We start from the raw sequence: 12,747 nt of genomic DNA, 5'->3' as shown, positions 1-12,747 counted from the left end.
CATCCGAAGCCAGAAGCCAGGAGCCTCCTCTGTGACTCCCAAGTAGATGAAGCTTCCCCAGGCTTTGGGCCATCCTCTACTTCTTTCCCAGTCCATAGCCAAGGAGCTAGATAGGACGCGAAGCAGCAGGACACAAACTGGTATGTACATGGGGACCCAGCAAGGGCAAGGCAGGACTTCAGCCACTGAGCCATTGTGCCAGACCCTCCAGTTTTTGTCGGTGTGGAGTGATATTGCAAAGCCAAGGTGAAACCCTCCTGGCCTCTAAGTTCTATTCACACAGTCCCACCCAGAACTCCAATTGTACCTTCTTTAGCAACATTTTTACCCTTAAATGTACCAGAGGAAGGTACAATGCAATCCTTTTGCTATATCATTAACCAAAATTCAGCCTATTGAGGCTGTTTCCTAACAAACATGTCTTCTGAAACAGTTTTGTCTAATTTCCCTCTTTCAATAAAACTAGAGAATAGTTCACCATGAATCTTTAACAATACGAACACAGTTAACAAAATTCTATTAAAGAAAGCATCCTTTGGACAGCTTGGTTTTATCTTTAAGGATATGGTGACATCACAGAGGTTGCTTTCACATTATTTATTAAACATCTTAAACAGAAATTTGTGATCACATACCCTGGCTTCTCCAGACCCATGATATTTTGCTGCTTAGTCAGCAAAGGTTTAGTCAGTTAAGGTTTAACTAACATTTAGAGCTGGGTTAAACAACACCTTCACCTGAACCACAGAAAATTTATTATAGTCTCATGAAGCAAGTGTTCTGGTCTTTCTCTTAGGTCTCAATTTGGCTTTCAAATCCTCTACTTTATGTAATGTTATTTCCACTTTGAAAATAAAATGAAATTTTCAGTTGAGAGAGACTTAAATCAGAGATATGTTCAGAAATAAATTACAATCAGGGAAGCAACAGAGTAAGCAGAAATAAACAGCAAGCAACTTCTGTGCCAAGATTTTTCTTTCAAACCATGACCCCTAGAGAGAGGTGGGAAGGAGTACAGATGTAGCGATGCTGTGACCATCTACAGCCACAAAAACATCGAATTTCTTTGATCTTCACTGAAATGAAATGAATTCAATATGGTGATAATTACTACTTCATGGTGGCCAGAAGATTTGATTGGCTATTAGTGACATCATAGGGATTACTAGGATGTATTCCTTTTATATACTCAGTTGCATATGTCTTTCATAAATGTGCAAATATTAACATTACTTAATAATGTAACTTGTATCTGAGGATGGTCTTGAACTAGGTGTCTTCAAACACTAGAGAGGAATACAGGGGGGATCAGAGGACTTTCCCTTCTTTCTTCTTAGAGAAATATGGAATCCACCGCTACTCAATCTGTCAGAGTAAGTGTGCACATAATACAGCTACAAGTTCAGAAAATGGTACAGTTCAGAAAATTGGAGTTACCAACAATACAGAAAAGATTTCTCTGCAGACACTGTGCACTGGAGTTCTGGCTTGAGCTCTGACTACTCTGTCTCCAATCTAGCTTCTTACTAATGTGCCTATGAAGGGTGGACAACGTTCCAAGAGCTTGGGCGCCCCCCATTCATGTGAGAGATGTGAGACCCAGATGGGGTAATCCAAGGTGATTGGCCATTGAGAGTGAATCCGGATACTGCGTTTTCGATATTTGTTTTTGTTCATTAAGCTGGTATTTTAATCATAAATTTTATCTGCTCCAGGAAACCTAATATAAACATTAACTGCTATCTCTTAGTTTGAGGATTCAAAAAGAAGAATGAGGACTGTCTTACCAGAATTAAATAATCTATTATTCTCCCTGTGAATGCAAGACTCCTCCTACTGAGTAACTCAGTAATAGCCATTATTATGTTTCAACCCTGCTTGGAAGGCAATTTTGTATTAAGAAAAACTATTAAAGGATTTTACCCATGACATTATGTTAAACTAAAGCTACCAGATAGATTAATGTCAGTCTGAATTGTATTTCAAAGTCTGTAACAAAAATAGACGCAGAGCTTAGGAGCTTTTCCATTTCATTGCTAGACATTACAACTGGGTTTTCATGCAATACAAATCATTCTACTAAAGAACACTTTCTAAAATACTGAATGCAAACTAAATTTTAACAACAACAACAACAAAATCTAAGGTCCAAGAGAAACCAAATTGAATGAACTGCAAACAAATTAATTTACCACATTAAGATATAATCAGACAACGAAATATTTGATTCTGATTCATAGTAGCAGTAATGGTAACTACTGAAATCATCACCATCATCACCACCAGCACCACCACCAAACCAACACAGCATGTTTCCCAAAGAGCTATTTGTCCCTACACATTGCATGTTTCTCAGAGCAGCCAGTTTTATGAACACTTTCCTTTAGTGGGTGTTCCTGATATTCTGGATTAAAATGAACAATGGCTGACTTATTCAGGCTACCCAAATGAGGCTACAACAAAGATGATTTGTAAGTTCTCCAGAGGAAATATCAGGTGTGAAACACGATGAGCAAAGTTAACAAAAAGCCCTGCATTATTTCCACCCAGGTTTTGACACTTAAAACCTGTGTGATTTTGGACTAGTCACTCTACCTCCTTAGCCTCCTAAGCCTAGAGGCTTAGTAACAGTATCAACTTCTCATGATTGTTGATAGGCTCAAAGGAGACAATTTAGAATGGTACTTGACACATGGTAAGTCCACAATAAACGCTTGTTCTTATCATTATGAATTTGCAGAATAGACATTCAAACACAAAGACACAGAATTAGTAGCCAAAACCTTCATCATTATTTCCCATAATCATATTCTTGTCTTTTCTTGTTTTAACTCCTGGGCATGGGATATATTTAATGCAAATAATTTGTCCATGGACAGTTTTTTCTTTTAGTCCCTGGGTTTTAATTTACTGGAAGTATATGATATTATTACTGAACTTCAATAAAAGTCCGTCAATTCCTTCTACAATAAGCGGAAAATAAACAAACACTGCAGGATGAATGTCTTACGTTAGGAGAAATGACCATTCTGATGTTCTTCAGAATCAAACAAGCTCTGTAGCTATCAATGGTAATGATGCCTACTTGGAGCTTTGCCATTTGCAAAACACTTCCAACGCCACCTGGGGGAAAAGCACCTCCTAGCTATTGTTTTTTTTTTCAGACTTTTAATTTTCCACATTTTTCACTGTTGCATGAGCTCAGGATCACAAAAAGCCAATTTTCAATTTGCCCATTTTCAATTAGTTGAACCACTGAAGAGAAATAAAAGCCTCCTCTTAGAGAAATTATTATGTTTCACAAAGGCACCAAATATGGTTGACATTTCAGTATAAAAAGATTGCTTGATTACTGTCATTTAATCTTCAAAGTTTTGTCAGAACATTCCAAAGTTTACTGCCTGAGGGATACCTCCCAACCTCTGCCTTTGAAACAACAAATGCCAATATACTGCATTTTTCTAGCACAGAACTTGCTCATATCAAATTTTTATTCTCCATATCAGAACAATGCAAATTTGATACACTACAGAGGAAGAAATGTCAACAATAAGAAAGTTTTCCTTCATCTTAACAAATCAAGATCTAAATACAGAATTATAAAATTTTTAAGCCTCAAAGGAATTGGTCTTCAAAGGCATTTAATAAACAGCAAATAAGCATAACAAAAATAGGAAAAGAAAAATGCTAATCACTCAAGTAATGTTACTGAACATATGCAAAAGAAACAACAAACAAAATGGAAAATTTGGAAGTCTGTCTCACTTATATTCATTTTCTGTTACAATTTAGTTTTACAAATCCGATTTCAACCGACCATCCTTCATCCCCCATGTTCAATATATTTGCAGCAGCCTTTATTAGAGAACAAAACCCACCTCACAAATGAAACAAGACACACGAGACCCTAAAGGATAAGCTTATCCCAGATCCATGCATTAGTTACTTGATTACTTAGGATACTATATTCAGATGCATATATTCTGCCCCCAGTCCAGATACAAACTACTCCAAACCCAACAACACTGAAACTGGCCCTTAATTTTTCTCTGACATTCCATTCATTTATTATCCTTGAGCATTATCAAATGGCAGACATTCCTGGTACCAAAGAGCTTATAATGCAATGAAAAATGATTTACTCCTAGGATTTTGGCGCTCTGGGACTACAATCAGAACTGCGCACTGCTTTTAAAAATATGAACTTTAAGAAGCTCACAGAAGAAATTAAATTAAGAACAGTATAAAAATTGAAAGAGCAGGAAATGATTATAATTCACCATCAAGGAAAACGCTAAGAGACAAAAATCAACAGCTGAGTTCAAAAAGCAGCCCTGGTCAGTACAGGCCAGAGAATGACACCAAAACAGGTTCTGCTCCTTCAGTTGCAGACCTGCCTGGAATTTTTTCAAGCTTTTTTGTATAACCTCTCAGTACTGTTTTAGCCCTTAATTCCACGCAAACACAAATCTTAAGCTTGCAACTGGCTCACCTGCTTGAATATCACCTGCAATGGGCCTATTCAGGTCTGTGTGACAGTCTGTGAAGATCCCACAAAATTGCCCATTTCCTTTCTACACCAATAAGAAACTTCTTCTTTAAAAAAAAAAAAAAAACAGTGAAAATGAAGAATATCCTACCTTGAAAATATTTAGCTGCTGATTAATTGTCTCTGTCTCCATTCCCACAGGGCCTTGGGACTCTTCATGTTCTTCAGCCTTCTGCAGCAGAGTAGAAAATTCTTTCAATTTGTTGTAGAATTCTTCAAGACGCTCAATTGTCCCTTCAACCTGCTCTTCTCGGGTTTTTGCTCGGTCTAGCAACTTGTTGCACTGCTTGCTTAATGCTTCCAAGTCCCTTTTGATTCCCACAAGGTCAGGGGTGGTTTCTTCTGTGGCCAGCATCATCTTGCAGGTTTTATTGGCATTGTCAATGTTTGCTATAAGAGCTTCTAGTTTTTTCAGGAAGGTTTTTATAGTTTCCTTTTGCTTCTGCAATGTTTCCTCGTCTCTTCCTACTGGAGCCATGCTATCCAGTTCATCATCAAACTCGGCAAACTGAGAAAACATTTCTCGAATGGTATTCTGGAAATGCCCAATGCCCTGAAGCTTGGTTTCTAAGAATGAACACTTGTCATCAACCTGCTGACTTAGTGCACCATGCTCTTGAGCTAAGGTTTCAACCTGTGATAAAACATCGGCAGTCCCTTTTGAGTCAGAGGCTTCTATCACCAGGTCTTGTGCAAGTCTCCTGGCTGAATCTACCTGATGCTTCAAAGCCTGAAGTGATTTCTGCTGGGTCTGCAACATGGTCAGGTATTTGTTACTGTAAGCCTGGGATCCCAAGGAGTCATGGACATCCAGCTGTTCCTTTGCACACCGAAGCTGCCTTTCAGCTTCTTTGGAAACTTCTTGAAATTCTTTAAACTTCTGGGCCATGTTTTCCAGGGAGAATTTCTTGCTGTGAAGTTGCTCAGTGACCATGTCTACCTTTTGCATCAGTGACTTATTCTCATCTACCACAACCTCTTTATCAACCTCACAGGCACTGAGCAAGCTGTTGGTTGCATTATTTAGCAATTCTACCATACCAAAGTGCTGATCCATTTCCTTCTGCAGAGACTTTAGTTTAGTAATAGAATTCTCTGTTTCAGCAGGATCCAAGCAGAATTTTATCTCCTCTAGGCTGCTCTGACATTTGTCTATCCAAGGTCGCAGAGTTTCCACGTGCTCTTTATACTTGAGGGCCTTTTCCAGTGAATCTTTTAATTTGTCTTCTCTTTCTTTCACCTGCTTATTAAAATCATCCCAACTGGTTTTAATTGTGTTAAGTTGGGACTGTAAGGCTGCCTTCTCAGACCCTTGTGTTTTTAATAACAGATTTTCACCTTCTGTGATGGTTTTTTCATAAACATTAGATTGGGCAGTCAAAGTTTTATTAAAGTCTGTCTGTTCTTTAATTAATGACTCCAAAACATCAAGTTTGGCAGATATTGGATGGGACTTGTTTTGCTGTTCTTTCTTGGTATCCAGCCAAGCCTGAAAATCTCTAGACATTTGTTGAAACTGATGAGAGCTTGCACAGGCCGACTGAAGGTGCTGGACATGATTATCTAAAAATAAAATTATAGACATTCTTATTTCACATAAAATGCCAATTCGACCTATGAAAAGCAAGAGAAAAGTGTTCAAGTGAAGGTACAGAATTGTTTAAAATGAGATCTTAACATAGAACTTAAGTTATGAGCAAAAAGATGTGCAGGATGCAGTCGTGATACCCAAGGTCAACCACGGTGTTATTCTCATGCTGGTATCTGGGAAAGTGACAACTGTGAATTTCTACGTGAAGATGACAAATAGTCTTCCTCATAAAACATGCCAACATAATGTAGCACACAGGATCTGCACGGGTTTATAATCAGGCTTAACCTCTTCAGAGCTGGAAGATCCTGGGCATATGGTTAAGCTTCTAAAGCCTCATTCCCCCAGGTCTAAACTGGTGACACTAACAGCAACTCTGGTGAGGATTATATATGTACAATTCCGAGTTTAATGCCAATCATACAAAGGTATTCACAGTCAAGAATAACAATAAGCAAATACTAGTATCATGTCAAAGGAGTAAACTGGAAATGGGCAATATGATTAATAAGTCCAATCATTTAAGAGTATACAAATTGGAAAAATAAATTAGTCCTGACTCTGGAAAAAAAAGTAGATAAATTGAGCCTTTACTACATGGAAAACCTAGAAACTGGTGCTACTTTTCAAACAGAACAAATGTAGCTGCAAAATGTGCCCTATTTTGGTAGACCCTTTTCAATTCCTTAACTCCCTGCTGTTGCCTCTGACAGCCATCAGCACATCTGGCACAAAATTCCAGCTGTCAGAGGCAAGGGACAACTGTGTCAAATAGGACTCCACAATTTTGTGGTCAAGTTTTCTACAGTGGCCTCAGACAAAGTTAACAGCAGGTGAGAAAAACAAGACTTTAATGACTACCTTAATGACTACTCATCGTTTTCAGGAGAAATAAAGGCATGTTATACAGCAAAAACATCTATATCATTAAAACTCAAATCTGGGCTGCCTGAAGTTTTTGTTGAATTAAGCGGATTTTGTCAGCAGACCATAATCTCTGTGTTGCCTGTGCTGAATCAATTACCCCTAGCACCAGGGGTGCTCTGTATGAAGAGACAGATGTCCTGCACACTCACAGTCTCCACCTCTTTCTCTGCATTTACGTACTGAGTGGTTAGGGGTTTCTTTAAGGTCCTGGGTTAGTGGCAACAGTTCAGAAATGGGCAATACATGCTGTGTCTTCGGACCAGGAAATACATGTATTGAAAGAACACAGACACACCTGCTTTTTGTTCCATGTCCTTGTAGGCCTTTAAGACACCTTCTAGTTGTCTACTAAGTTCTGCTTTCAGGTACTCTTCTTTAACCAGTGCTGACAACTCCTCGCAGAGCGCCTGGGCCACTTTTATCTGCTTCATTTCCTGCTCTATTTCCTGCTTCGTATTTTGCGCAGCTTCCAACTGCTGGTTCATGGCATCAGGGTGTGTGCTCCCAGAAAGACTGCTGTGGAGTTTATGATCCAAGTCACTCAGTTTATCAGAAAGGCTTCTCAGCAGGCCCTGATACTGTGTGCTTTTAACAATGGCTTGATCAATCCAGTCACATCTGTCACTCAGTTGTCCTGTGAGGCACTCCCATTTTTGAGTCACGGCTGCCAGTTGCTCTTTCACAACCCCGTGTAAGGAAGCGTCTTCGCCAGGTCTGCTCAGAATACCCTGACCAGCCGCTGTTAGTTGTTCATACTGAGGTTTCCTTGTCTCAAATTCTTGCAGCAGAATCTAAGGTGAGGAAGGATAACAGATTATTGTAAAATTCATCACAGAAATGATAGCACTAAATGTCTGTAGAGACAGAAATGGCACCTATGAAGTTGTTTGTTTTCCTTCGCTTTTGTTTTAGTTACTATTTTCCTAGCTTTTTGCAACAAGAAGGCATCAGTCTTTAAGAAATTTGAAGAGCAGTGAATGCTCACACAGATAATATCTTGTCTAAACTAATCACAGCTCCCAATGGGAAACAAGGGTAGAATAAACATTTTTGGTTGCCTTGGCCAAATGAACAAAAATTCAAGTACAAATTTTCATATAGGAAGAGGAACTGTATGATTGGACAAGCTCACATCTCACAAACTCCATTTTGGTTTTTCCTACCGATGCTTCTCTCGCTGTAGAATTTTCATAAAAACTAGCATCTTAAATAAAAGGAATGCACAGTGATAATAGTATTAAAATATACTAACCCACGATGCATTGATTTCCAAATATATTTGTTTTTTTATTTTTTTTTGTTTTTTTAAACGTATTTTTATTGCATTTCATTTTTTTAAAATTAATTACACTGCATTATGTGATACATTTTTTATGCACTAGGATTCCCCCCACCCCTCCCCACACCCTCCCCCCACGGCGGATTGCTCCACCTTGTTGCATTTCCATAGTTCAAATTCAGTTGACATTCTTTCATTGGAGATATTTACCAAGCATAAAGTCCAGCATCTTATTGTCCTGGTAAGTTCAATGCTTTCTTGGTGAGACCATCTCTGGTCTGAAGGTAGAGCTGGCAGAGTATCATCCCAATGAATTAAAAGCCCCAACATAATATTTTCCACCATTTACAACATTGTGGCATTAATTGACATGGTATTGATTAACCAATATGTTAATAGGAAAATGCAGGTTCTCAACCACAACCTGTGACTTCTTCATAGACATTTCAATTTTGGTTTATATTCAACCATGTTCTATACACCTTAAAATGGCTTAGATTGTTATTCAGCTGTCTCATGCCTATTTTAATTTAGTATTTAGCAGTTTATAGCATTGAAGCATGTTTTTGCTGAACCTGGCTGTTTTTCAGGTGGTCTAACTCTATAATTCTAACAGGATATATGTCAACAGTTTAGGTGAGCATGTTTAGGAGGGGTGTGCAGAGAAATCTTTCATACCCCATTTGGATCTACCACATGGGATGGAAGAAGCCCAAATCCTGCCTTGCAGGATCCAAGGTCATTGGAACAACAGCCAGGATCCCTGAGCAGTCCGCAGAAACAGAAGAACAATAAACTTCCTTCGGGACTAGGGAGAGGAGCTTTCTCTGGTCCTTGCCTGCCTCCAATTTTGGGTCCCCACCCCCTCTCGTAATAACCATCAGGAGCGCTCCAGAAACCCCTCAAAACAAACAAGCAAACAAACTAGAATAGACAGACAGAGAACAACAAGGAAAGCTTAGAAACAGACAGGAAACGGCCAGCGGGGATGCACTTATAACTCACTGGGTGGGACAAAAAGATTAGTTACTCCTCACTGGGGTATGAAAGATTTCTCCAAATGTATTTGTAACCTAAGATTGACTACCAAATTTGCAGTCTTTCTTATAAAGATTTTGGCCAAAAGATCACACTGCTTGAATTGTTACAGGCTCAGTATGAGTCTTCACTAAGCAATGAATGCCTGAAATTTCTTTCTTTAGGTATAATATTTTATGTATTCATCCTTCATCTTATATTTTTATTTGCCTTATATTTATCTAGTCATCTCTAGGGGTCACCAAGAGAGGCAAATATGTCTCTCTAGGTATTTATTTTTATCTTTTGCTTTCATTCTCATCAGATTATCAACAGATAAAACCTACAAGAGGTGACGCTTGATTACCAAAGTGTATTTATACTTTCTGCAATGGAATCGGGCCCCTTGCTCTAAACCCATTCCTCATAAAGCAAGAAAAACAACGGAACCACAACAGAGCTTCTGCTTTCACGACTAAAATGTTATGAATTTTTCTCCCTGAGGATTTATCTGCTGTGTTAATTGGACTAGTTCAACACACTGGGTTTCCATAACTGCTTCATATTCTTTCTCTCTCCCCCTCAGCACTGTAGCACACGAGTTTTACAAGTTTCATTATCTACTTCCACAATCAAAATGAATAAAACCTCAAAGGAGTAATTTCTAAAGAATACTAACTTCTCATAAAAATATTATTTAAACAATCACTTTCATACTTCAAAGGAGGCCATTTTTAATAGGGTCTGTACTGACCTCAATATTACTGAAATAATCAAGGGACTTGGCACTCTCACTGGTTCAAGCCGACTACCCTGAGATGCGTCATGACTTAAGTGTCTTAAGGGCATTTGAGACATTACAAACACACTCCCTTAGGTTAAAAGTGCATACTGTCCAAAGCCAACATATTTTTAATGAAACCATCTGTCTTGTTAGGTCAAGTGACCACACATGAGGTGGGTTATTGTTTCATACTTACCTGCACCTGCTGCTTCTGTGTGTTTAGCATATTTGGATCTATTGACAAGGGCCCAAGAACACTGACCATCAGTTCTTTCTCTGTAAGCCACTGCTTTAACTGGGCCTCCACAGTCTGGAATTGAGTCAGATTATTGGAGGATTCTTCCAGTTTTTGTTGTCTATCAACAGTTAATTGGTTAAGCTCTTGCCACTTGGAATCTAAATGCAAAAAAGTTTGAAAATGGTAACTGGTTTTACACATTTAGCTACAATTTATGAAGACTTTACGATACGATTCCAAATAATACCTAATGGTTATTGTCGCCACCCTGCAGCGACACTAAAATGACAAGGAATCTCGAGGGCCTGGAAAAAACAGGAACCGCTACCGCGACCAGCATACACACACAAACACACACACACAAACAAACGAATGAAAAGGGAAGGCGAAAGAAAAGGAAGGAGGCAAACCAAAAGAGGGTTTATTGCCAAAAGCAAGCTGCTTATATACAGTTCTCCACCAATCACTTCTCCCCGTGGGTCCACTGGGCACTATCTGATAGGCCAGCAATCGCGGGGGGGGGGGGATTAGCCTATCTCTGCGACTTCCTGCTTGCCTACTGGTGGGACAAATCCCACCTCCTGGCCCTCAGCCAGCCGCCATCTTGTAGCCCCTCATATGTGTGGGGTCGGCCGCTCCCCACAGGTTATGATTCCATTTTTATCACTTATTGATTTATCTGACAGGCAAAGCAACACAGAGAGATAAAGACAGAGATAGCTCTTCTATTTACTAACCAGTTCACTCCCCATAAATGTTTGCAACATCCAGGGCTGGGATAAGCCAAAACTAGGAGCTAGGATTTTCACAGAGGTCTTTAACCTTGGTAGCAGGAACCAAGTATGCTGGATATCAACTATTGCCTCCCAGAGCACATAAGCAGGAAGCTAGACTAGAAGCAGAGGCAGGACCTAATCCTTCGCACTCTGATCTGAAATGTGGAAATGGTTAGCCCACTGTACAATGATTGCTATCCATTCTATTTGTATAACTTTTTCTTACACGGTTAATTAAAAGCTTAACCTGGGGCCAGGGCAGTGACATGACAAGCTAATCCACTGCCTGCAACACCAGCATCCTACGTGTGCACTGGTTTCAGTACCAGCTGCTCCACTTGATACAGCCCCCTGTTGGTGGACTGGGAAGGCAGGCACCCACATGGGAGACCTGGAAGAAGCTTCTGCCTCTGAGCTCTGGCTGTTGTGACCATTTGGGGAATGAACCAGTGGATGGAAGGTCTTTCTGTCATTCCTTTTCTCTCTTAACTCTTTCAAGTAAAATAGATCTTTGTAAAAAAAAAAGACTAATCTAAGAGAATTTCTTTATTAATATAGATTTTAAAGACATACTGGTTGTAAAGCAAATGAAGTACCAGAAAATAATAATAAATTAGAGTCTGACTTTATAAGAATATGGGGTATGAATTAAAGCAAACAGAATCCTTTGTAAGACTATGGGATATTGATCCTGAGAGATCTCATCCCATGTAGAAATCATAGTCTGTTCATTCAACTATAACCTACTTGGAACAATGAACATTTATCCTTTCTTCAAGAACAAATCTTCAATGATTAGGCTGAGACAAATATCTTTCCATGTGTGTATCTAATCCTGTTTTCTCTTATAAAAATCATATAATAACAACCAGCTGCTGCAAGGTTACGTGAGAAAAATCTCACCAACACTTCAAACATAACATTAAAAATAAAACTCACTATATTTCTGTCAAAACTGCTGCATTATTACTGTTATTATTACTAATTTTGGATTACTTTCAGAAGTTTTCATCTCTCCCATGTCACTGCGATGCAGTGATTCACAATGGTGTTTGTGTTCCTCCTAACTTTCTTACATCCTTCATCATAAAACCCTAGATCTGTCCTTGGGATTCCTCCTGCCAATCCTCAGCCAATGGTACTCAAACAGGAGCTGCATTAGCGTCACCTACAGGAATCCCAGACACAGACAGCTGGGAACCAGTTCCAGAGTTTCTGGTTTGGTAGGGGTGAATGGGGCCTGAAATTCTGCATTTCTAATGTAAAATTCTCTGTCATCCTAGTGACAGAGAAGGCACCAGTCCTGTGAAAACAACTAAGAACTACAGACCTGCACAGCTACTTTTCCAACAGGTGTCCTCTGTTAGTGCTCTCAGCTGTAATCTATCTCGTTCTAAAATACTATGCTAAAAGAAGAAATCATTCTTAAGGCATTTTACTTTCCTGCTCCAATATTTCAACAACTAACTCCCTGCCATCAAGATAATAAAATCTGAAGATTATCCTGTTACATGCACGGCCTCCCACATCCTGGTGCTTGTCACGGATCTGGGGAGTATCTTCTAACCCAGCCCTGCTAATCCTGA

At 39.2% G+C, this 12,747-nt stretch overlaps 1 protein-coding gene across 13 annotated transcripts in view; it reads right to left on the bottom strand.

The window, feature by feature from the left end:
* Positions 1 to 12,747, bottom strand: part of DST (dystonin) — a 434,986-nt gene that overhangs the window by 89,030 nt on the left and 333,209 nt on the right. For all 13 annotated transcript variants that reach the window (XM_058661874.1, XM_058661883.1, XM_058661921.1 and 10 more), the window contains 3 exons: positions 10,344 to 10,543; positions 7,363 to 7,858; positions 4,641 to 6,112 (listed from right to left, as the gene is read on the bottom strand). In XM_058661874.1, the coding sequence (XP_058517857.1) occupies positions 4,641 to 6,112; positions 7,363 to 7,858; positions 10,344 to 10,543 (2,168 nt within the window). The remainder of the gene's footprint in view (positions 1 to 4,640; positions 6,113 to 7,362; positions 7,859 to 10,343; positions 10,544 to 12,747) is intronic.

The sequence above is a fragment of the Ochotona princeps genome, chromosome 1, assembly GCF_030435755.1.
Source record: "Ochotona princeps isolate mOchPri1 chromosome 1, mOchPri1.hap1, whole genome shotgun sequence".
Lineage (NCBI taxonomy): Eukaryota > Metazoa > Chordata > Mammalia > Lagomorpha > Ochotonidae > Ochotona > Ochotona princeps.
Note: the sequence above shows the minus strand (reverse complement) of the source record. Positions and strands in the feature narration are given on the sequence as shown.